At 53.5% G+C, this 22,863-nt stretch overlaps 10 protein-coding genes across 10 annotated transcripts; 4 read left to right on the top strand and 6 right to left on the bottom strand.

Moving 5' to 3' along the window:
- Positions 1-1,177: 1,177 nt before the first annotated feature.
- On the bottom strand, positions 1,178-2,695 carry LTS14_007898 (uncharacterized protein; the record flags this gene model as incomplete). The annotated part of the gene is made up of 1 exon (XM_064840587.1): positions 1,178-2,695. The coding sequence occupies one exon, from the start codon at positions 2,693-2,695 to the stop codon at positions 1,178-1,180; it is 1,518 nt and encodes a 505-aa protein (XP_064692037.1).
- Positions 2,696-3,470: 775 nt separating this feature from the next.
- LTS14_007897 (uncharacterized protein) lies at positions 3,471-3,749 on the bottom strand (the record flags this gene model as incomplete). The annotated part of the gene is made up of 1 exon (XM_064840586.1): positions 3,471-3,749. The coding sequence occupies one exon, from the start codon at positions 3,747-3,749 to the stop codon at positions 3,471-3,473; it is 279 nt and encodes a 92-aa protein (XP_064692036.1).
- Positions 3,750-4,421: 672 nt separating this feature from the next.
- On the bottom strand, positions 4,422-6,032 carry TAM41 (Mitochondrial translocator assembly and maintenance protein 41; the record flags this gene model as incomplete). The annotated part of the gene is made up of 1 exon (XM_064840585.1): positions 4,422-6,032. The coding sequence occupies one exon, from the start codon at positions 6,030-6,032 to the stop codon at positions 4,422-4,424; it is 1,611 nt and encodes a 536-aa protein (XP_064692035.1).
- Positions 6,033-6,383: 351 nt separating this feature from the next.
- Positions 6,384-8,869, top strand: LTS14_007895 (uncharacterized protein; the record flags this gene model as incomplete). Its single annotated transcript, XM_064840584.1, has 2 exons — positions 6,384-6,539; positions 6,590-8,869. The coding sequence occupies 2 exons, from the start codon at positions 6,384-6,386 to the stop codon at positions 8,867-8,869; spliced, it is 2,436 nt and encodes an 811-aa protein (XP_064692034.1).
- A 437-nt stretch (positions 8,870-9,306) lies between these two features.
- Positions 9,307-13,386, bottom strand: RAV1 (regulator of (H+)-ATPase in vacuolar membrane; the record flags this gene model as incomplete). Its single annotated transcript, XM_064840583.1, has 1 exon — positions 9,307-13,386. The coding sequence occupies one exon, from the start codon at positions 13,384-13,386 to the stop codon at positions 9,307-9,309; it is 4,080 nt and encodes a 1,359-aa protein (XP_064692033.1).
- A 788-nt stretch (positions 13,387-14,174) lies between these two features.
- On the top strand, positions 14,175-15,035 carry LTS14_007893 (uncharacterized protein; the record flags this gene model as incomplete). The annotated part of the gene is made up of 2 exons (XM_064840582.1): positions 14,175-14,964; positions 15,001-15,035. 2 exons carry the CDS (start codon positions 14,175-14,177, stop codon positions 15,033-15,035), a joined length of 825 nt encoding a protein of 274 aa, XP_064692032.1.
- A 238-nt stretch (positions 15,036-15,273) lies between these two features.
- On the top strand, positions 15,274-15,867 carry LTS14_007892 (uncharacterized protein; the record flags this gene model as incomplete). Its single annotated transcript, XM_064840581.1, has 1 exon — positions 15,274-15,867. The coding sequence occupies one exon, from the start codon at positions 15,274-15,276 to the stop codon at positions 15,865-15,867; it is 594 nt and encodes a 197-aa protein (XP_064692031.1).
- Positions 15,868-15,881: 14 nt separating this feature from the next.
- Positions 15,882-17,530, bottom strand: LTS14_007891 (uncharacterized protein; the record flags this gene model as incomplete). Its single annotated transcript, XM_064840580.1, has 2 exons — positions 15,882-17,172; positions 17,226-17,530. The coding sequence occupies 2 exons, from the start codon at positions 17,528-17,530 to the stop codon at positions 15,882-15,884; spliced, it is 1,596 nt and encodes a 531-aa protein (XP_064692030.1).
- Positions 17,531-18,917: 1,387 nt separating this feature from the next.
- Positions 18,918-20,468, top strand: LTS14_007890 (uncharacterized protein; the record flags this gene model as incomplete). Its single annotated transcript, XM_064840579.1, has 7 exons — positions 18,918-19,138; positions 19,190-19,270; positions 19,321-19,344; positions 19,388-19,465; positions 19,515-19,773; positions 19,827-19,922; positions 19,974-20,468. 7 exons carry the CDS (start codon positions 18,918-18,920, stop codon positions 20,466-20,468), a joined length of 1,254 nt encoding a protein of 417 aa, XP_064692029.1.
- A 272-nt stretch (positions 20,469-20,740) lies between these two features.
- Positions 20,741-22,394, bottom strand: LTS14_007889 (uncharacterized protein; the record flags this gene model as incomplete). The annotated part of the gene is made up of 2 exons (XM_064840578.1): positions 20,741-21,397; positions 21,483-22,394. 2 exons carry the CDS (start codon positions 22,392-22,394, stop codon positions 20,741-20,743), a joined length of 1,569 nt encoding a protein of 522 aa, XP_064692028.1.
- Positions 22,395-22,863: the final 469 nt, after the last annotated feature.

Genomic DNA, 22,863 nt, shown 5'->3' with positions numbered 1-22,863 from the left:
AGTTACTTACCCGACCTATCGCTTAGAACTTACTCGTCTAACGAGCTCTAACCCCCTTGTACCGCAGGTGCATAATAATAAGAGGGTTAGAGCTCGTTAGATAAGTAAGTTCTAAGCGATAGGTCGGGTAAGTAAGTACTCTAAGGTTTGACCTTTCGGCGGGTTAGTAACTTAGGTTAAATACGAACTACCTATATAGAAAACGTCTATTCTATATATATAGGAGGTTTATATATAGTCGCGATTATTAACGGTAATTACGACTAGATTATAGTTACTTATAGTAACTATAATCTAGATTACTCGATTATCTAGTAATAAAGTAATCCTATATTTAGCCCTAGAGTTAGTCTACTAGCCTTAGGCCTTAGTTCCTAACTCGTTACTAATAATTAAATCCTATATCTATAATAATAACGATAAGCCTAGTACGTAAGAGATCATATAAGACTTAGTATTAAGTATACTTATATATTATATAGCGTAGGCGTCTCGCCTACGACGAAGTAGTAATTAGCGCTAGCCTTAACTAGTATTAGTTATCAAATCTACCTTCCTTATAGACTAGTCTATACTAAGGTAGTACTCGTAGAGCGAGATAAAGGCAAATAATATAATTCGATCTCGCTACTTATAGAAGGCGTCCTTAACCCCTTCGGCCGCTATATACTCGCATATACCGACGCCCTCTAGTTCGGCCGCACCGTTTATTGTAGCAGCCTCTAGATCGACGGACTCTTCGGAGCAGTAATCTTTCACAAGCGAAAGCCAATGCGAGGAAAGCGTATCGACAGCATTATATCGATATTCGAGCCACATTGCCGGCAGACAGGATCCTGGAATACGAGCTTGGCAGTGGCTGGGACCCTTTGTGTGTATTCTTGGACAAGGCAGTGCCTGTCATACCCTTCCCGAATCGCAATGAGGCTATGATTATTGATGCAGCGTTGAGTGAGCGCATGATCATCGGAATAAAGCAGTCGATCCTGAACGCTGCCCCATACATAGCGGTCGCCATTGCTCTTCTGCTCTCGATCTGGTGGTTGGTCGAGGTTAGTGAGCAAGACCAAGTTCATGATTGATGGCTGCCGGAGGTCCTTCACTGCGTCGTCGACATTCCCGCCTCCACGAACGAGCCGATTATGTGAGAGTTTGCAAGAAGAACATCGTCTCCCACTTACTCCTCCTGCCTGTCCTGCGCCTCCTGATAAGCCTTCCTCCAATCCCTCGACATGACCACCGAACCTTCCACAACCGTCAACAAACCAATTGCACTGCCCAACCCTATCCACAAGCCCCTCAACCCTAGATGAGGTGCACCAAGTTCCAGGACCAATGCCAAAGGCACACCAAATCCATATGTAATAACCACACTCAAGAAACTCCCAATGTTCTGCCACCCTAGTCCCCTGACCGTCCCATGCGACCACGTAGCAACGGAATCCCAGAAACAGAATAGAGCCGCCCATGGAATTGTTGCCAAGGCGGCGGATCGCACGACCGGGTCGTCCGTCAAGTAATAGCCGCTCCAGGCTACCGCTCCGGCTTCGAGACCCATGTTTATTATACCTATCAGGACGAAGATGATGAGATACCACCACGAAACCGTCTTAGCCATCTCCAATTGCCCCGCCCCGATCATCTGGCCAAGGCGTGTACTTGTGGCCACGGAAGCAGCGAAGGGAATGTGCCAGGCTAGATTCGCGCCCGTGCCCGCAAAAGTCTGGGCCGCGAGGGCGGCTTCGGAAAGGTAGGAGGACGAGATTTGGAGAACTTCAAAGGCCATCCATTCGCTCAAAGTCATGAGTGTGGCAGGGGCCGCGAGCCGGGAGATGGCGCCCCATTCGCTGAAGACGGCGTGGATGGTGAGGTGTCGGGGCCAGCATTTCAGACTCGAGGGGTCCCACCATAGTGCGTAGACAGCCAGGAAGACAGGCCGGAGGAAATTTGTGATGGCGGCTGTGAGGGCGGCGCCAGGGATTCCGAGTTGGAGGTGGTAGACCAGCAGCCAGTTGAGGAAGATGTTGATGGGGAGGCAGACGAGGAGGACGTAGAGGCCGGCTGTGAAGTTATTCTGGGCTTGCATGAACCGCTTGCTTGTCTCGAAGGTTGCGTAGCCGGGTATACCGATAATGCTCCATCGTAGAAACGTCCCGGCGTTCAAGGCAAGATCGGCTTGCGGGACAAGATGCCCTAATAACTCGGGTGAAAAGGCCCAGATCAGTCCGATAGGGATCGCGATGATGTTACTCAGCACCGTGACGCGCACAGTATGCAGCCCAACCATTTCCAACCTCCCACTCCCATAAGCCTGAGAGCAAAGCGTATCCAACGCCGTGGCAAGGCCTTCCAGGACAGCAAATCCCACGATATTGGACGTCATCATCCCCAAGCTCACACCGGCAAGCTCCTCAGTAGTTAGCTGAGAAGCAGCCGCAATGATTGTAGTCATCTGGAAGGCATAGTGGAGAAGGTAAGTTGGGATTAGTGGGAGGGAATGTGAAGCGATAAGCCATGCTCCGCTCTGCCATGTAATTTCCTCGTCGAGCTTGTGGTCCAGGATATCGGACAGTCCATCCTCAGTGTTCGTCGCTGTGGTGGTGCCACTATATGTTCCTGGCTCGCCAGCTGCGAAGTCGTCACGGACGTGAGGAGGTAGTAGTGGCTGCCTTTCGCCAGCAGCTGCTAGATCCATGACGATTGCTCTCGAGAGTCCAGTGGGGTCAACATGTGCTGGAAGTGATCGTCCATAGCAAAGCAAAGAAGTAAAATCCTCTCTCGCCTGAAGTTTTGTTAAAGGTAGTCCCTCGCAGCCAAGCGATTTCGGCTCACGCTACTGCAGCCAATTCATGCCATCGAGTGTTTAAGGTTGTTCTAGTTTCGAGGCGGTTGCATACGGCCCGGCGCCAGAGCCGACAGCATTGCGTACACGGCTTCGTAACGACACTTCGGCAGCAGCTGGGGGAATGGACTCTTTCCCATTCCAGAGACCTGAAGGACCGGAGAATACATGTCAGCATAGAGGAGGCGAGATGATTACCTTGGAAGGATGGGCAACCTGCAGCGACTGATCATGCTCACCACCGAAGTTTTTGAGATCGACGTCGGTCCGGAAAAGCTCGGACATTCTTGTGGTAGAAAAAGTCCTGGTCAAAGCTCGACGGACGAAAGAGGAAGTTTGATGCTTGAAGGATATATATGCCTGATACACACTATCAGGGACAGCAATATCTATCAAAAAGACCACAGGCCGACAACGATTACCCTTTCTTCTCCCCCTTCTCCCTCCGCTACCATTTGGTCATAGCATCGGGCGGGATGCGCGCGGCAAGGTGGCTGGTCGACCTGACAGGAAACTAGTACTCGTATACTATCCAAAATACACTGCTGCATGTAAGGATAGTCAAGACTTTCATTAGCATGTACAGCCGAGGTTCACCAGACCTCTGCATCTTCTACAGCTCACACCATCACCGTCCCCACTCATCCCCAGCATACCCCCCCACCCTCCTCGCCTCCGTCCACCACACACTCTCAGACGGACGAAACTCCTCAAAAGCCTCACAAGCCTCCTTCCTTCCCTGCCGATCCCCAGCATCGACGACCTTCTCCCTGATCGTCAACCCAAACTCATCCACCCACCTAATCACATCCCCCATCCAAAACACCCCCGAAACCCACAACCTCTGCTCCTGCGGCTCCACCCGCCGCGCTTCCTCCACATCACCCGGGTCATCGAAAGCCGTCATCGAGTATGCCAATTCAGGAAGCACATCGTACGGATCGCCGTCATGAGCACACGACAGGTCTGTATACCCCCTTCCGTCAGTAACGCGGTACGCCAGATCCGTCTGATCCCTCGGATGGGCATGATCCGTCACGATGACCCGGCGGAGATCCTCGCCGATCCATTCAGCTATGCATCTGATAGACCAAGGCCGACATTCCAGGATCTCTTTCTCTGCGGCGGTGAAGTCGCGATGTGAGGTTGTTTCGGCTCAGGCGTGCCAAGGCCATCGGGCTCGCATGCCTAGTTTTACGAAGGCCTGGAAGATTTCGTCGCGGCGTTGTGTGGAGGGGGGGGGGGGGGGGGAGGACCGGTGTGCTGGTTCCATTCCGAGGTTAGGTAGAGGTCTGACGCGAGAACTCTGGAGGAGTTGAGGTCTATGTTTTGTGGGACAGAAGTTGGCGGACTGTCTGGTGAGATTACTAGTCGATTGGTGAAGGGGAAAGACATGTGACTCATCAGTGCGGCATGTTAGCACTGCTGCAGGGCTGAAGCTTGTCGCTAAGCTCGCGCGGAGTGGAGCAGAGCTCTTGAATATGACCGCTCGATCAAGAGGATGGGTATGTTCGAGCTAGATATGGTGCTCGTAGCTGATGAACTGCTTACATCGATGCAACATCTACACAGCAAGGCATTACGCCTTCTTCTCCTCCTTCCCCACCACTACACTCGCAGCAGGCTTCGCCTTCCCCTTCGCCCTCTTCTCACTCCAATACTTCCAACTCCTTCCGATCCCAGCCGTAAAAGCACTCTTGATAGTCTGACTAGTACTCGGCCACGCAACAGTAGCCCTCACACATTTTCCCATGACCTCTGGCAAATCGCTCTCCCCGGCTATCCGGCGCTCAAACAATCCTCCTTCTCGCCGCCGTAAGGTATCGGAAGTCTCGTCTTCGGACTGCTCGAGGACGTTAGAGAAGGCCGAGCCGGGAATACCGAATTTCTTCTTGTAGGCAAAATACAATTTCCTCCTGAAGGCTTTGGGCAGGCGACGGACCATGTTGCCACGTTTCACGGGATCCATATCTTGATTCAGTGATAAGCCTGATTCGCCGCCAAGGACGTTGTCGAGTTGAGGATTGCTGCCCGTGTGCCTGATGGCGTCCTGTTTCTCCCACGCCACCTCCTTCGGTAGTCGACTATCTGTGAAGTCGACATTTGGCAGGTTCTCGATGAGCGGGACGTAGAGCTGTCGGAAGCCTGGCAGTTGTGCTCCGACAATGTTGGAGACTTTGTTCGGGTTCTCACTAGCTCCCATGCCGAGGAAGGAGGTCATGCGTGGGTCGCCTAGGTAGGAGAGTCCTGCTATCCGCTCGTAGAGCTGTCGTTCTGTGAAGGACTCGGGCAGCATGAGCAATGCCGTCCTCAGGGCCGAAATGAGGTTGACCTGATTAGCCAGCCGCATCCTCGGATCATCCCTCAGGATTTTCACGGGCTTCTGCATGCGTCCAGCCAAATAAAGCGTACTCCAATCACTTAGATCCTTTCCCAACGTGTCCAAATTCACTACACCATACTTAATCATCGTCCCGTTGACAGTAATGAACGGATTGAAATAGACTCCCGCCCCAAAATCATCCTGCACTCTACTGATGGCCGCCGAAGCGTAAGGTAGGTATTTCAACCCACTATAATGCCCGGGATGCTGGGCCAGATTCAGACTATGCCAATGCTGCGTATGACTGACGCCAAAGATGAAATCTATCACCTTCGCACCCCCCTTCTGCCATTCCTCGACCGCCTTAGGAGGATTGGGGTGGGGACTTAGATCCCCCGGCTTTGATGTCCCGCTCTGTCCGAACACTCCACTCCCATAGGCAACGGCGTAGCGGATCGGGGCTCGGAATTGCCACAGAATATGCCGTAATGCCTCCTTGAAATCCTCGTTGACTTTGATGTGCTGATTGTAGCCAAATTCGCGGTGGGGGAGTTGGGAGAAGTTGGTTATTGCGTAGTCGGGGTTATCATCCCAGCCTGGTGGGAGGGACTGGTTCGATCCTGAAGACGAGGAGATGGAGGGTTCGGCTTTGTGCTCCGAGGAGGAGTTCGTGGAGGAGGCTGACGTTGAAGGAGGTGAGGTCTGTTGTTCATGCTGTGCTTGACTCGTTTGGAAGGTGCGCTTGGGTGGAGCTCTCGGACTCAGGAAGCCTGGTCGGTAATGCCAAGCTGTCTGGCCGAGGACAAAGGAGTTCGCTCCGACGAGGGAGTAATATGCGGGCGATGTTGCGAGTCTCGGGAGGGCCATGTTGCGTGATGGGAGGAGTGTGACACCGGAGTATTATGGTTGTGAAGCCATGGACAGGAAGAAAAAGAGTATGACGGTGTTATGGAAGGAATGACATGATTAAGTTATGGTTGGGAGAGACCGGAAGAAGATGCATTCGCGTTCGTTCCTGCTCTCTCTCATCTCACCTGGCGCAATTGCCTGTTTCGCTTCTTGACTTTGTTTCGAGCCACGCTTCCTCCGCCTAAACTCCGAACAGCTCCGAATACGGTTAGACTGTCTGTCGTAACCTGTGTTTACAGTCGCGTAAACGAACTCCGCCATACGCGATTGAAGACCAAAGACACGCTATCAGAAGAACATCACATCGCCATGGCGGGCAGTGTTGAGATGCAGACATATTCTGCGAGATTGAACTCTTTCCAGATACCACACCAGTTGAGCAAGCGACGCGCCTCGTCTTCCAGCAGTAAGAAGAAGGGCGGAAACACAGTAGAATGGCCGCACGAGTCGCCGTCACCAGAAGAGGTATGGACGTCGAAACCGACGCAGTAACGAAGACTAACAGAAGTATGTAGTTGGCCCGCGCCGGCTTCTTCTACCGACCTGTCCAGGAATCACCCGACAATGTCCAATGCTTCCTCTGCGCAGTCAAGCTCGATGGCTGGGAACCCAGCGACTCGCCACTCCACGAACATCTCTCGCACGCGTCTGCCTGCGCTTGGGCGGTGTCGCTGTCGACCGCACGTCTGGACGATAGCACCGAGCCAGCAGAAGCACGTGATCCGCTCTCCGACGAAATGGTCGCTGCACGAAGAGGCACTTTCGAGGTGGGTGACGGGTGGGTGCACGAGGGAAAGAGAGGCTGGCGGTGTAAAGTGGCGAAGATGGTCGATGCTGGCTGGACCTTTGATCGGAGCCCCGAGACTGAAGATGGTGTCACGTGCTTCTACTGCAATCTGAGCTTGGACGGCTGGGAGCCCAAGGACGACCCGGCACAAGAACACAGACGACGAAGCCCGGAATGTCCTTTCTTCACGCTGTGCGAGCAATATCATGGAACAGCTATGCCAGGCGCGAACAAAGGTGTCAGAGGTAAAGGACGATCGAGCACAGCTAGCAAGACCTCACGACTGAGCACGCAGAGTACCATGTCCGTCGCGGTTTCAGAGGCAGCGAGTACGGCTGACCTGGGCGAGAGTGGAATGGCTGTGGACGATAGTTTCATGTCCAATGCTACTACTGCCTCGCAAGCAACCGTCAAAGGTGGCAAGAGAAAGCCTGGTCGACCCAAAGGCACTAAAGGCCGAAAGGCTGCTGAAAAGGTGGAGGAGCCAGCGGCCGAGGAGATCGAGATTCACGACTCTGCCCGGGGCACCATAAGGCATAGTCAGGCTCCAGGCGCATTTCCGGAGTCGAGTGTTCTGGAACCAGAGCCGGAGCCGGAAACAGTACCAGAGCCAGCACCTCGTCCGACACGAAATAGACAGTCACGACAAGTCGACTCCTCTGTCATCGAACCAAGCCAGGCAGATCTTGCGCCGAAAAATTCAACTCGTGGACGCAAAGCCAAGGCCCAACCGGAAACTGAATCGGAGGCCGAGCAGCGACTAAGTGAGGTGTCTGCACAATTACAACATGAGTTGGACAATTCAATGGACTACAACGATGCACCCGACCACGAGTCTACTCCTCAGCAGCTACCCCCAAAGCCACAACGAGGTGTCAAGCGAAGTTCCGATGGCCTGAGAAAGGAGCAGGAGAGCAGTGTGATCATGGGCTTGGAGTTTCCAACGCCACCTCAACCTGCTGCTGCCAAGGGCAAGAAGGGTAGAAAAGCGAGCAAGCAGATTGCGCCTCCCCAAGGAGAAGTAGTGGCGCACCTGGACGAAGCCGCGACGCGCGAGCCAAGTCCAAGTCTAGGCGAGCCTGTCGCCGACGTCGAAGTATCTTCAGAAGCTGCCAAGCCGGCGAAGAAAGCCACTGCCAAGAGCAAGAAAGCATCGGTAAAGAAGGGCAAAGGCCGCAAAGCCTCTTCAGCACGATCTTCGAAAGCTACAGTGACCGAGTCTGAAGCCGAGCCCGAGGCTGATATGAACGAGGACCTGGCCAGAGACGAGGCGGAGATCGAAGCAGAGCTTGGTCGTATGGCAGCTGAGCAGGCCGCCGTAGCTCGGGCGTATGTCGATCAGACCGATGCTCTCGTTGCTGAGCAGGAGAAGGTGGAGGAATTCGAGGCTTCGCCTTCGCATGGTAAGCGGCATAGCAACGTTCTGCCGGAGCACACTACATCGCTACCGCCGCATGAAGGCGTGAAGAGCGTCGTCGCGGTCCTGGACGACGATCTCGATCTGGCCGCGGCGAATCTTGCCACCAACAAGCCCAATGCCACACCTTCGCCCTCAAACAGCGACAAGGAGAACCACCCTTCCTCAGTCGTCAACGCACCACCCACAGCACTCAAAGCCGCTCCCCTCCTCAGCCCAACAAAGACAACCCGCATCCCCCTAGCCCCGAGCACCCCCAACCGCCACCCCCAAATAAAATCCACAACCCTCCTCTCACCAACCAAACAACTCCTCACCCTCCACACCACGGAGCCCTGGCTCGCCGTGGACTTGGACACCATCCTCCTCCCATCACCTCAACCCACCCCTGGAACTCTTGCTTCGCGGCTCGTGCAAGCGGGAGGGGGGTTGAGCAGTCCGGAGAAGAAGATGAGTGTTGAGGAGTGGATCCTTTGGCGCGCGGGGCAGGGGGAGGAGGACTTGAGGCGGAAGGCAGAGGAGATGGTGGGGGTTTTTGAGCGGGAGGGGGTCAGGGCGCTTACTGTGTTGGGGGGTGTTGGCTCTGCGTAGACTGATGAGTGTGGGTAGGTAACGAGCATGGTGTTTGTCGTTTGGGTACGCGTGCTTCCACGTTGTGGATAGAGATTGGAATACAGGTAGCTCGCTTGTCGGAGATTGTATGTTATCTCACGTCCGTGACCCGCAACGCCATTGTAGAGTATAGCACAAGGTGCAAAGTAGATTTTTGACCCCTGCATGGACGACCACGACACCAGCGCTGAACCATCACCAGGTCCGCAGAACGACCGTGCAAGAACAACGGTTAATTTATAAATGACGATCAGAGCTTGCTCGTGGCAGTGTTCATCCAAGCCAAGACTATGATTACGAGATGATCCGACTACTAGCAACAGTGACGCGACCTTACGCCTCGCTAAATACCACAAAAGCACGTGTATTACAAGCACATGATACGTCCAACCCACACGTCCTCACGCATGTATGCTTCAGAATCCGAAGGAATCGAGCAGGCTATTCGCATCCGGCTCCTTGAATTGTGTAGGAGGCGGCTTCGGCTTCTCTTTCTCCGCCATCGTGGGTACTTGTTGGGCCTGTGCTTTCTTGGCTTGGAGTTTCGTTAGTAAAGCAGCTGCTTGGGCTTCGCGGGAGGGTGGCTCCTCGACCGCTTTGACCGCGGGCGCTGAGTCCGGGACAGAGGAGAAAGAGTCGAGGAGCGAGGGCTCATTGGCGGCCAGATCTTCTGCGCTCGGTCGTTCGTGGTGGATGCCGTTGGTCGTGGTTTCCGCATTGGCAGTCTTGCCATTGGCGTGGGTTGCAGCAGCTGATACATGCTTGAACTCCCAGCCCTTCACCATCTCCAGCGCCAGCACCCAGAAGCCCATCCGCCTTAAGATTCTCGCCGCGCGCAGAACAGCTCGATACTCCTCCTGCTCCGACCTGTCCTTCCTCAAGTGTCGATACAGAACCATCGTCCTTGGATCGTCCTGCTGCCAGTTCCTCACTCCGTCCAGGGGTTTGATCAACGCATTAGCCGCCTCGTGCCTCTCCTTCAAGGCCGAGAAGCACCACGACATCAGCCAGCGATCATTCTCTTTCTCGGCCTGCGGCCGTAACCTCTGCCTCACGAGTGTTTGTAGACACTCCGACTGCTCGCCTCCGTACAATCTCGCAACTGCAACAGCGAGTCCGATGTCCCCACACTGCCCAGCAAGCAGACCAACGGCACTTCCCGCATCATCCGCCAAAAGGAAGAAAGCAGCTGCATACTCGAATCGCCGCTTCCCCATCAGCGCGTACGCGTTCTTCCGCGCCGCTGTCTTGGCCTCGGGGAGGGAGAAGTCTCGTTTCAGGAAATTGGTGGTTGAGCGCTGTTCTTTATGCCATGTCGCTATCCTCCATAGCGCCAGTAGCGTGGCTTTCTTATGCAGAGCGAGAAAGAACAGCGCTGCGTTTGTGGGATCGGGAGGGGAAGTGGAGCGGTATGCGGACTGGGCGAGGGACTCGAAGACAGTGGCTAGGGCTTCGCGGTCGGAGAGCCAGGTTGTAAGACCGAGGGCTCGGGCGATGGGCCAGGCGAGTTTGTTGTCGTAGTGCTGGATCAGGATGTCGAGGAGGGGTTGCTGGGTACTGCTGTGGCTGGCGAAAGTTATGTCGTGCCAGGACATTTGGGGAACAGGTGGCTGTTGGATGTGGGACGTGCCGTTGGGCTGGTTAGTAGTGGTGGTAGAGGTGGCAGCCATGTACGACAGCTGGAGGTTGAAGCTGAAGAGGTAGTGCAGGGCGTTATCGTCTAAGCCACGGCGGTATTTTGAGATGTAGTGTAGAGCTTCCACGACTGCTTGCAGGCGCCTCTGTTCCGAATCGGAGATAGCGGGTAGCTTCTTCGCGGCCAGCTGCTCCAGGATGTCACGTACTGTTGCGTCGTCCAACTCGGCAGATGTGTTGGACTGTTCCATGACTGCATCGTGTGGCAGGTCTAGTGCCGAATGCAGATACTCACCTTCACTCCAGAACTTAAGTCGCTCGCTCAATTGTCTGAGTATGCGGACGGCTGCAGCATAGCTGCCATGATACAACAAATGGGTGAGCAGACGCGGGTGCCACACCGGTGCAGGCTGCGCCAGGCGAGCCGAGACTTCTGTCACTTTTAATTCGTCTTTCGTTCGGGCGTCCAAGTCGAGCCTTTCTTGCACTTCAGGCTCAAGATCCGTCGCGAGGACTGTTTCGCTTGTAATGAACATCACGCTCCCAGCGACTACAGCCAACATACCGTCACCGCACCACGCCAATGTAGTGATGCTGAGTCCTATATTTTCAATAGACACCTGCTTGACCTTGCACCACGTTTTCGCCTCCCTATGATGCTCGTATCGTCCTTGGACCAGAATCTCAACCTCGGACTTGTATCCCACAGCCAAGTACTGATTCCCAGCAGCATTCTTGTAAAGTTTCAGAAACTCCACTGCTTGCGAACAGTCTTGTTCGTACTCCATATAGCCGTCTCGAAGATCGAAGATCACGAATCGGTTGCCATCGCCAGATGCTGCGACCGCGAGATCGACATTGGCTTCGAGTAGCGAAGGCTGCTGGAGGCCAGTTTCGATCGTTTCGTTTGTTGAAATAGGCATGTCAAGTTCATCCTCGGTTTCGGTACGGGGTGTTGGAATGACTTGTCTTCGCAGCGTCCCTGTCAAGTCGACTGCCAAGTACATGACCTCATCATCGCTGACAGCACTGAAGTGATAGAGACACTGATTGTCCAAGTTCATCATACCAACATGCTCGAGCAAGACATCCCCAATTTCATCTGCCACTTCTCGGAAGAAGAGAGCTGTAGTTCTGTTGTATAACACATGGCTTTGACTGTTGTCGTCCTGGCCTAGTTCCGCCAGCTGCAGACCGTTTTCAGAGCTGAGGTCGTGGACTAGACTGTCGACCTGCTTGCTGTCGGTCCTGTAGAGCGCAACTTTCTCGTCGTGAGCGACGTTAATGAGTTTACCGCCAACGGAACAGGAAGCTGCATACACAGTCTTCTGCGTGGAGAACCCTCCTTTCTTTGCCAATTGGCCCGTGTTCGATCGTGACCATAGACTGATGTCGCTGCTCTTCGACCACGTAATGAGCTCGCCATCGGTAGATGCTATCGCTCCAGCCAGCGGTCGATCATGTCCAGACCAATCCGCTTCCAAGCGTAATCTCTCTCCACCAGCTACCGATGGCGAGAAGAAAGTCTCTACGTCACCTCGCCACCACTGCACATGGCCGTCAAAGCTGTGTGCTACAAGGTGAAATGCGTCATCCGCAAACCACGTTTGGAACCTCATGTTCTTACCCACACGGACGGTAAGGCCAAGATCCTCAGCATGGGCGATATGGAACGCCCGCTCCGCACTCGGGGTCTCAGGCCGTCGTTTATGTCCAATGCTCTGTACACCCCATGCTGACATCCGACCATGCCCATCTAGAGTGACGATCACATCTGGAGATCTTGTAATGACGTCTTTGAGGTGCTCGAGTGAGTGGCTGATCTTGCCGTTGGTTCTTCGTCCAAGCGCAGCGTTGACAGCGGCGGAAAAGGAGCTGGCTGGTATGATGAAGGCGTAGCGTGGTGGCTTTGCAGAGTGCGAGGCAGTACCGTTTGTGTTGAGGGTTGGAGACTGCGGTATAGCTCCTACAAGATCGACAGCAGTGTGTAGTGTCATGATATCCGCATCATGCATCCCTCCCATACGCCAGATTCGTAGCACACCATCCGTAGCAATCGTCCAGAGTACCTCCGGATCCTCGTCATGCCGGCCACTGATACTGCTACCTCGTCTCTCATTCATATGCTGATCCAGGGGTCTCCACTCGAGATGTGTGACCGCGGCTGGGTGCGCAAGGTACGTATGGTCGAAAAGACCCTCCTCGAATGACAGTCTACGCCATATCTTGACCAGTCTATCGTACCACGAACAACTCGCTATCACGTTCGCCGAAGGACAGAGAGCCACGTACTGGATAGCTGACGCGACGGGCTTGGACCATAATGCCTTCCTCTCTTCTACTGCGGCCTCGCCGTCCACGGGACTGACCGCTGGCGTGGTTGTGCGAGACGAAGGTATTGTAGAAAACAGACTCAAGTTCTTACTACCACCGACCAGTAGTTCGCCTTCGCTGCCCCAGCTCAGGTAGCTTGCTTCGTCCTCTACGCCCTCTTTGCCTACGCATAGGCACAGGCATAAGCTCTTCTCCCACCAGACTTTCGTCCATCCTTCTGCGATGGGCTCAAGGACGTATACTTGGCTCTTGCTAGCGACCGCAATCTTCCCTGTATTCGACTCGACAGCTACGGCGACTAGTCCTTCGGCAAAGGCGAGGGCTTGCACAAGCTTCGTTGGTCCGGTCAAAATGTTCAGCTGTGAGCTGGTGATATATGTCACATATCGTTTATGCCGAAAGATGAAGGTTGCTGTCGCCTGGACTGATGCTGTCGGCGCTCCTGGCAAGATCTGGGCGAAGTCACTACTCGATACGGCGGCTGCCTTGGGCGGCACTGCCTCTGGGCCGGGAGAAGTGGAGGGCATTGCGGGAGTGTTATCGTTGTCGCAAACTCATGACGTTGGAATTAGTATATGCTCAGTGTGGCAGAACGTCTTGCGCTGCCCTACGGAGCCAGGCAATGTGATATGTGCAGGCGATCTCCAAAGCAAGTCTCGTGCTTCGCCTATCGTAGATGTACTTTAGAAGCTCACCTAACGCCGTGCATGACACAGACACGGGCATGTCGGCCGCATCGCCCGCCTGCATAATCTCGGCTAGATCCGCAGCTCTCAGGCCTAACCACGATTTCTCCCTCCACCTCCGTCCCGCTCAAGGCCCATCAGATGCTGTACGATTGGTATAGTAGCGACTAAACATGAGCCTCGGGTACTGCCTGTACAGTCGATATGATGCCGAGTCTACGGCTACTTCTCGCCATGAAGATCCCTGTGACCTCGGTCCTGAGCTGCCAAACAGCTTTCGATGGAGGGGAAGCTTTCCCATGAGGTACCGGCAAACGCTGATCGTGTGAGGCAGAAACGTGAACTGCCGTATGCTGTGGAGATGGCGGGTCTACGACAATGTCAGGTAGGTATACAAACAATACTGTCTTCTGTGTTGCCTGCGCTTTTCCGTCCAGAGGATCGATCTTGGACAATTGATAAGGCAGCTACTATACTGGATCTACGGACGGATCGAGGAACTTAAAGGAAAGCGCTAGGACACTTCGGCTGTCTTGTCTGCGGACTCGACTGATCCTCGAAGGCATCGAGGACCAGACCTGCTGCTGATCCGATCTTGAGTCTGTGTCTATCACTCCCACCAAGTCATCATGTCACCCTCCCATCTCCGCTCTGGCCCAGTGGCTCCAGGCGTAGCCTTCATTACAGGCGGCGCCCGGGGCTTGGGGAACGCAATCGCCGTCTCTTTCGCCAAGGAAGGAGCCTCTGGTATAGCTCTGGTTGACATCCTAGACGAGACAGCCTTCGCGGAAGGCAAAGCCGCGGTAGAGGCCTGCGGGATCAAGTGCATCACTATCCACGCGGATGTCACGGATGAAAGTCAAGTCGAAAGCGCAATAGCCGAAACGGTAAAAGAGTTTGGTCGCATCGACTACGCGGCTAACTTCGCCGGGATAGCGGGACCACTTTCTTCTGTAGTCGACACAGATACCAATGCTTGGAAAAGGGTGCTTGAAGTCAATGCTCTGGGGGTCTGGCTCTGCATGAAACACGAAATCAAACAGATGGTCAAACAAGAGTCCATCGTTGTCGAAAGCGGACGAGTGGATCAAAGAGGTAGCATCGTGAACTGCGCCTCTGTCAATTCCATCCAATCTGGCGCTGGAAGCTCAGGCTACACAGCAGCCAAACACGCCGTGCTCGGTATGACTAAAGCCGGTGCCTTGGAAGCCCGCTCGCAGGGCGTGAGGATAAATTGCGTCAGCCCCGGTTTCCTCAAGACGAAGTTGCTAGAGGAAGAGTTCACGAAGGCGACAGGGAAGAGCATGCTTGGTGGTGCGGACGCTTCGGCAGGTGCATGGTCGAAGTTTGAGGCGAGGCAAGGACGGGAGGCGTCTTTCGATGAAGTTGGGGACGTGGTCGTGCTGTTGAGCACTCCACGTATGAGTCTTGTCTGTGGTCACAATCTTGTCATAGACGGTGGATTTACCATCAATGAGATGGATGGTTAAATAACGTGGTTTGCGAAGTGGACGTACTGTAAGAGCACTGCAAGGTGTAAATGTCGGCTTGCCACCACTTCCAACTAGTACTTGATCAGCTTTTACCTGACATCCCCGCATCCTTCGGTCCAGACACACTGCTCACCTCATCTTGGAAGTCCTACCTCCGAATGTTCTCTGTTCCAAGTTGGTGCAGACAGAAGCCAGGGCAATAAGACAAGTCTCAGCGAACCAACAAACAGAAATCATGTATCCACCATCAATGCAAGGGCCGGCTAGAAGTCGCAACGAAACAGTAGACACCTCGCGCCGCTTCAGCGCGTTATACTTTGGCTACGCCTCCAATCTCTCACCCAAAGCAATGTCCGGCCGCTGTCCCGATAGCATCTTCTGCGGTCTCGCAAGACTCGAAGACTACCGCTGGCAGATCAACGACACACAATATGGAAACATCATGCCTTCGCAAGGCGACCACGTCTACGGCAGCTTATTCTTCCTCTCGCCACGCGACGAAGCAGGCCTAGACGAAAGCGAAGGCGTGCCCTGGATGTACGAGAAGCACACGCTTCAGGTCGAACGTATCGATGCTGAGGGGAAGGGCACAGGGCAGAAGGTCGAGACGATGACTTATGTAGATGTTCAGCGGACGGACGAAGGTGTCATCATGCCTGATTATATTGTCTGGATTAAGAAAGCTATTCGTGATGCTGCACCTCATGGTCTGCCAAAGGAGTACGTGGACAAGTACCTGCGGCCTTATATCCCGGCTATGGAGAAGGAGGAGGAGGAGAGGGATCTAATTGCTGTGAGGGTCATGGCGCCTAGACCTGTGCCGTTGTAGTCTTAGGCAGCTCGTCAAAGTTTCAGGGCCACGTTGGCGCCGTGCAAGTTCACGCAAGTCAGTGTCAGGCTCTCTGTCCAAGGACTCGGGTTGCGGCTTTCGATCTTCGAGAAGGCTTGGCACAGGCGGACGGTAGTGTAGCTTGCTTCGGTTAAGGCGAATTGTTGACCCTTGAAAATGTCAGTTTGTATCGCCTTGACAGGTGAGGAATCACTTACCAGACAGATGCGTGCACCTCCGTTGAACGGCAGGTACTCCCACCCAGGTCTAAGACCCTTGCGACCAGTCTCGGCATCATCCAGCCATCTCTCGACCTTGAAGTCATCCGCATCCTCGCCATAGTAGTCCCGTCTCCGATGCATGGCATATGTGGACCATGAGACGACTTGACCTTTCGGTACGAAGACGGGAGCAGAACCGTCCGGTCCGCCACCAAGCGGCAGTGTTGTGTCTTCCAGGGCCTCGCGCGAGTTGACGGGCACTACCGGGTAGAGACGAAGTGACTCGTTAAGCAAGCCTTTGAGATACTTCATCTCCTTGAGCTGTTCGAACGTGGGAGCCTTGCCATCGAGTTTTGCGACTTCTGACTGCAAGCACGACCAGATATCCGGTCGTTTGGCTAGAGTATCCCATACATTGGTCAGAAGCGAAGCCGTGGTATCACGGCCAGCAAGTAAGATGTTAAGGAGTTCTGAACGAATGCGGATGGGGTCCTCGGTCTGTCTCACGATCTCATCAATGAAGATGTAGCGTCCAGATTTCTCCGCGTTCGATTTCTCCCGCAGCAACTCGCTGCGCTTGGCCATGTTCTTCTGCACATAGTAGTCAACGAAGTCGTGCACAAACTTCTGATCAGCGAGCCACTGCTTGTTGGCAGGGAAGAGTTTCGCCCAGCTACCCCATCGGCTGTTGTTGGCGACGAAGTCTTGACTCCTCATGAAGGCATCTGAGAAGCCTTCGCTGCTGCCCTTCGTGAGCGACTCGGTGGACTCGCCGAATAGGAACTCCGTCGCAGAATCCATCGTGAGTCTGAAGAACATTTCGGAGAGATCGACGGTTGAGCCATCGGTCGGGATAGCCTCGACGAGATGGGAGACGTGTCGTTCGAATGTCGCCAGGTCTCCTACTTGTGAGCGTGCGAAGTTCGGCCTCAGCATCTCGCGAGAGTGCTGCCAGTCTGCGCCATCCGAGGTGAAGATACCAATGCCGAGCAATGGTCTGAAAGCGGTCTTACGTCTGCTTCCCAGACTCCACTTCTTGAAGTCGACAGCTTGGATGGTCTTGAGGTTTTCAGGCTCGATGGTGCTGTGACAACGTCAACCATTGGATCGTCGCCGTTACGCCTGCACTGTACTCACATGAATACGTCCCGCCCAAGCATGACCATACGATATGTCCGGACTTTCTGAAGGTCGAAGCGGCTCTTGCCAAGCGCTAGGATGTTACGTGCCTTGAGTGCCTTCATATTCTCCATGAACACATCGACGCCCATGAATCTGTCTTTCAGCGTATATAGCCATGGCACTGGAAGGGTCCCCTTTTCGCGCTGGAACGCTCGTCTCTTGGCGCCTATAGTAAGTTGGATGTATATCTGGTAGAGGATGTATGCGACGGTTAGCAATGCCGCCGCTTTGGCCACCAGTGGAAGTCGTGAGATGTTCATATTGCCAGCGGAGAAGCTCTGGAGATATTTTTGACGAGGTTGCACACACTCCTAGTACACTGAATATACTTCGTCGAGCTTCTATCTATATTACGGGGCAGGAAGCTACGGCCATAGCAACGTCGAAAAGGCCGCGCTGACTGCTCAAAAATGCCCGCTTTGAACGAGAGCTCGGTCCGGTTGTACGAGACGTGCCCTCCGTGAAAGCGACCTTACGGCAACGTGTAGAATATCTTGGCTCGTGACTTGCAAACGCCTTGATCAAAACGATGCCGAGGCCAGGAAGGCCGAAGGTAATCTCACCTGACCCGCGTATGATTCCATGATTTCGTACGCGAAGGGTTGACTTTCACATGCTTACCTAGGTCTTTCTTTTTTGGCGCTAGAGAGGATGACATGAACGGCGGATTTGTGATGCCGGTTCCCATCGAGATCACTTCCATCGCACGTCCTATCACCTTTCCTCTTCAGGAGCGAATTGAGCTCACCGTCTTGAGTCCCCTTCCCGACGCTCATCACGACGAATCAGCCTGGTATCATTGCCTTTGCCGGACTATGGTAAGGACTATCATGATGAGCTGTTGGTAATACCAATCAGACGATGTCAAGATAACATCAAATTTCACCTTCGGACACGAGATCTCTACATTTCAGGCAATGGTCAGACAGTGTAGCACATCGGCCTGTTAGCCAATTGCATGAGGAATCCTCGACTCGCAGCCAAGTCCGATACGCAATCCAACGACGCCACAACGAGAATGGAATGGCTTTGTGGTAGAATGCCGCTGCTGAATTAGTCGAAGACTTCAGCCTGCAGGATGATCGAAGTAGCACGATTACACTCCTACCGACCGTGCTGGCTCGGTCAACGATTTCGGCCATAGCTGGAGGGTGTCAAGTCTTTGTTCGTAGGAACTGGGCTTGCATCTGTCAAGCCACTAGAGCCGTTCCTGGCTGCATGAACCGTACGACTGTAACCATGGCATACACTTTTGAAATTGGCTTGCAAATGATACCGCTCAGAGGATTCGACGTAGCTACGGTAGGTCGAGTCCGCGTTCACATTGTCGCTGTGATCCGCTTCACCCCTGTATTACCTTTTGGTCAGGCAAAGCCATTGGCTGCATCCATTCCAAAGTGATCTGATCAGCTCTCTTCTGAACGATGTCTTAGCCACAGACATCGTGTCTGGGATTGATTCTCCCGAAGGGCTTGCCAAGCTGTATCACAGCGATAGCATAATCTTACTCTTCGAATCCATGCCGAGACTATACGAGGATGGCATGATTCGCCACAGGTCAATATACAAAAAGAGCTCTCCTGCCAACTGATACCAGACCACGGCAAGACTCAACCTGAATACAAGTGACTCATCGAACAGCACATCATGGCTTTTACCACGGTCATTGGTTTGCTTGGACTCGTCTTTCATGCGTCTGCGAACCCGCTGGGCGTATTGCAGGCTAGACAGGCGCAGAGCACCTGCCCCCCAGGACCATCCAGCACCGCATACCAGAATGCCATTTCCAATTGTGAGCTGGCCATCGGAACATCGTCCATGTCGGCCTTCTGCTCCTCGTTCTTTACCGCGGCAACCACTGTGTCTACGTAGGACATTATCACAGTTCTATGACATTCAGAAGCTGATCTAGAGAACAGCGATACCACCGTGACGGTCAATGGAACTACTGCGGTTCAGACCGTGATTGCTACTCCACCTGCAACCGTCACGATGAATAGGTAAGTCCTTTGATCTTTAGATACTGATACACCTGAGCTGACTATCTCAGCACCACATTTGTGACCACCACCATGTAAGTTTCCTCGTCGATGTCGACGGCAAAGCTGACCGAGTAGCGTGAGCACGGCGGTTTCTGCGTCAGCCAGTCCTACTTTCTCGTTCAACACAGCTACTACCACGTCTATCTATACAGTGTAAGTCAAATATTTGCGTGGTGACAAGGCCGTTGCTGAAGTTGAACAGCAACTCGACTGTGTACACGTGTGCCACAGCTGGCGCTGCATCTATCACGAGCAGCTCGTCATCCTCTTCGGTTGTTCCCATTGTCACTAAACGCCAGGATGCTTCGACTACTGTGTCACTGCCGACTGCATGCGTCGGCCAGCTTATCAACTTCGCGACATGGCAGTTGAAGTGGGGAATCTGTCGTGGCTGTCTGGGCATCTCAGCCACTTCCTCAGTCTCGACAGTGTATACCTCTACTGTAACTACTACCATTGACGTAAGTCGTTGAGATGGTATTGTGCATTGAAAGGCAGAAGCTGAACATCCCAGGCTACGGTTACATCTGTCATCCCTCCGACAATTACGGCCACCTCAATACAGACCAGTCTCTTCAATACTATGAGCACTACCACAATCACTAGTGTGGTACGCTAGCACTTGAAGCAGCACTATAACGAGACCGCTAACAGCTGAAAGGAACCGACTGTGATCCTCGGGACTTCCACCATCGTCACAACCACGACAGTGACCACGACACTATCGTCCCCTCAGCCGACAAGATTCAGCATCTCATACACCAACACTTCTTCTGATGGCACCGTCGTCAAGTACTTTGGTCGTGCCGCCAATCTCACAAATGGCGACACCACTGTCGTTCAGTTCAGTCCGTCCGATGCAGCGCTTGACCAATGGTCGCTAGACTCACAAGGCCGCCTCGAGAATCTCTCCGATGATGAGTATGTGGCCAAGAACACTTTCGACTATCTTCCCTGGCTGTACCTCCTGAACACTAGTGCACCACAGAATACTCCTAGCTGCATTGGCTGCAACAACACTCTGTTCTGCAATTACCCAAACACCACTGGAAACAGCTTCAGCAGCTGTGGCGGATTCTTGGCACTTGGCCCAGCGGCTACGCTCAACTCTTCTTCGCTTTGTGTTCCGATCACGTTGCGGTATGGGCTTATCTGATTTCTAGGACGCTTGAGAAGCTTACATACAGAGCTTCGGACGGGTGCGTGATGTAGGTGAGGGATCACCGGAAGACAGGAGCTTGTCGTTGGACAAGTGGTGTATTTTTGCTGAGGATATGCTATATAACATACTTATTGAGTTCGCCAATGCGTACTATCAGGAGTCCGAGCGGCTTACTGCTGTCACTACGCTGTCGGGTCAAAATGGATGTCACTCATGCGGGGCACTAGCCGCTGCGTAGCAGATGCCTCAATCTCGGCCTCTACATGTCAGGTTTTGCTCAATATGTCATTCGCTTCTCGCCAACCACTGAGAAGTGCGCCATGTACTGTGGCAAAGTGGTTCCTACTCGTGTGCTCGCCAGCAAACCTCAGAATACCACCGTTCTTGTTCACGATCGGCTCCTGGAAGGCCTCACGATGCTTCACTTCCGACAATCCTGTTATCATGTGACTGTAGCTTCCTCTTGAATACTCGTCTTGTGCCCAGCGTGTCACATGAACTGCGTCTGGATTCGGTGGCTCCACGCCCAGCCACTTGTTCAGCGCCCTGTGTACGATCCCACCAGCGTCTCTGTCACCAAGTGTTTCGACATGTGCAGCGTTGGCGCATGAGACGAAGCACTGCAGGGCTGGGAAACCAGTGAGATTATGCAAATTAACGATGAAAAGCATCCGTGGTCCTGCTGCTACTGTGCCATCTTCTTGTATTTCTATGCCCGTCAGCTCGTCAGTAAAGCCGGTGATTGTATCAAGGCCTTCGATCTCTCCTTCGTCGTTGAGTCTGGCCTCAACGGTGGCAGATCCGACCAGACCTTTTTCGAAGATAGCGAGATATGGATCGTTCAGCCACCAAGGCTCATTGTACACCATGAATATTTTGTCAAGAGTGCCGAAGCCAAGATTTGTTATAGCCAAATTTTTGTCCTGCGGTCACGGGGCTGAATAGAGGTGCATCTGGAGATCTCGATCTATCGGCGTGCTGCAGGACTCCGAGAGGGAGCGTACAAACGACTTGCTTTGCTCTATACTGCCCGCTGTCTGTAATGATCTCGATAGGATTGCTATCCCATCTTATCTGCTTGACATGCGTGCCTAAATTGATCATATTGCTTGCGACCAAATCCTTCGCTATCTCGTCGATCACGGCAAGATAGCCATCTTGCAGGAAGACTTGGTCCCCTTCGAAGTCATCAAGAGCGTACTCGAGTAAGCTCATGCCTGGCTGATCCTCTAGGTGTTCTGCGGACTGTGCTACTAAGGGAGCGGCCTCGATTCCCTCGAGCCCGGCCGGCATACAGCTGAGCGTGCTATGATACTCCGTTGGCACATGCTTGAACGCATCCCGTCTGTGTGTCGAATCAATGACGGCCTTCAGCATCGTGGTTGACTTTGCTTTGGCTGGTGGCGTCTCATTTGCTGTTTCGTGGAGACCGCCAATCATTCGCCACAGCGCTCCACTCAGTACCCGAGACAACCCCGATGGTACAATGAGATCCTCAGACTCGTCTCCAGGGCTCTCGATGGACTCCGTGCCACCATTTCGTACCTTTACCCAATCGCCGTCGGGGCCTGGCGTACTGGGATGTGATGGTGCTTGGCCACGAGCACTTTTGGCTGTCCGGCGAAACGCTACGCTCCCGGAGAGTCCACGATATTTCTTGTGCGGCAATATGTCAACCAGAGGATTCGGATCATCATCCGTACCAATCCCATGAATCCAATTAGCACCAGTGTCCAGTCGGTTTCCGTTCACGTGGACGGCGCCGATGCGACCACCGATACGGTTACGTCCCTCCAACACAAGCAGCTTATCCTCGCCACTGTAGTGGTCACTTTCAAGCAGTCTTGATGCACATGCTAGACCTGACATGCCTGCACCAATCACAATAGTGTCATACTCCGGACAGGTGCTTGCTGCCATCCTTGCAGCAGCTTTGAGCATGCGGAACGCGAGTTGCCCCGACTGCAGGCGGTCTTGTACTTGTATGGGCAAAGTTATGATAGGCCGAAGCTGTTCGATGTGACAATGCTCGGTGATATGCCAGATCCAGCAGAGGACAGGGATGAAAGTCGGGTTCAAAGTAGGGCTCAAAAGTGACTGGAACCAAATAGACGGCTGGATGAGCAGTACAGAGCCGAAAACGAACGTTTTGCTCCCCACAACCGCGAGACGAGAGTCGGTGTTTGATTTCCGGCAGAAGATGTCACAATGGGCCATTGCCCTAAGGAAATGTTCAGCCCCGCTAGAAATATTCACGCCTTCTGCACCCCATCCTACGTGGACTGAAATGGCCACATCGATATTGTTGGTGCCAAGCGAGATGCGGTTGACGACAGGCACATCCAATGATTGCACTCGCTTTCGCACATGTGCGACGACGCAGAGCTCA

Source organism: Recurvomyces mirabilis (genome assembly GCF_035927965.1).
Source record: "Recurvomyces mirabilis strain CCFEE 5264 chromosome Unknown scaffold_22, whole genome shotgun sequence".
Taxonomy (NCBI): domain Eukaryota; kingdom Fungi; phylum Ascomycota; class Dothideomycetes; order Mycosphaerellales; family Teratosphaeriaceae; genus Recurvomyces; species Recurvomyces mirabilis.
Note: the sequence above shows the minus strand (reverse complement) of the source record. Positions and strands in the feature narration are given on the sequence as shown.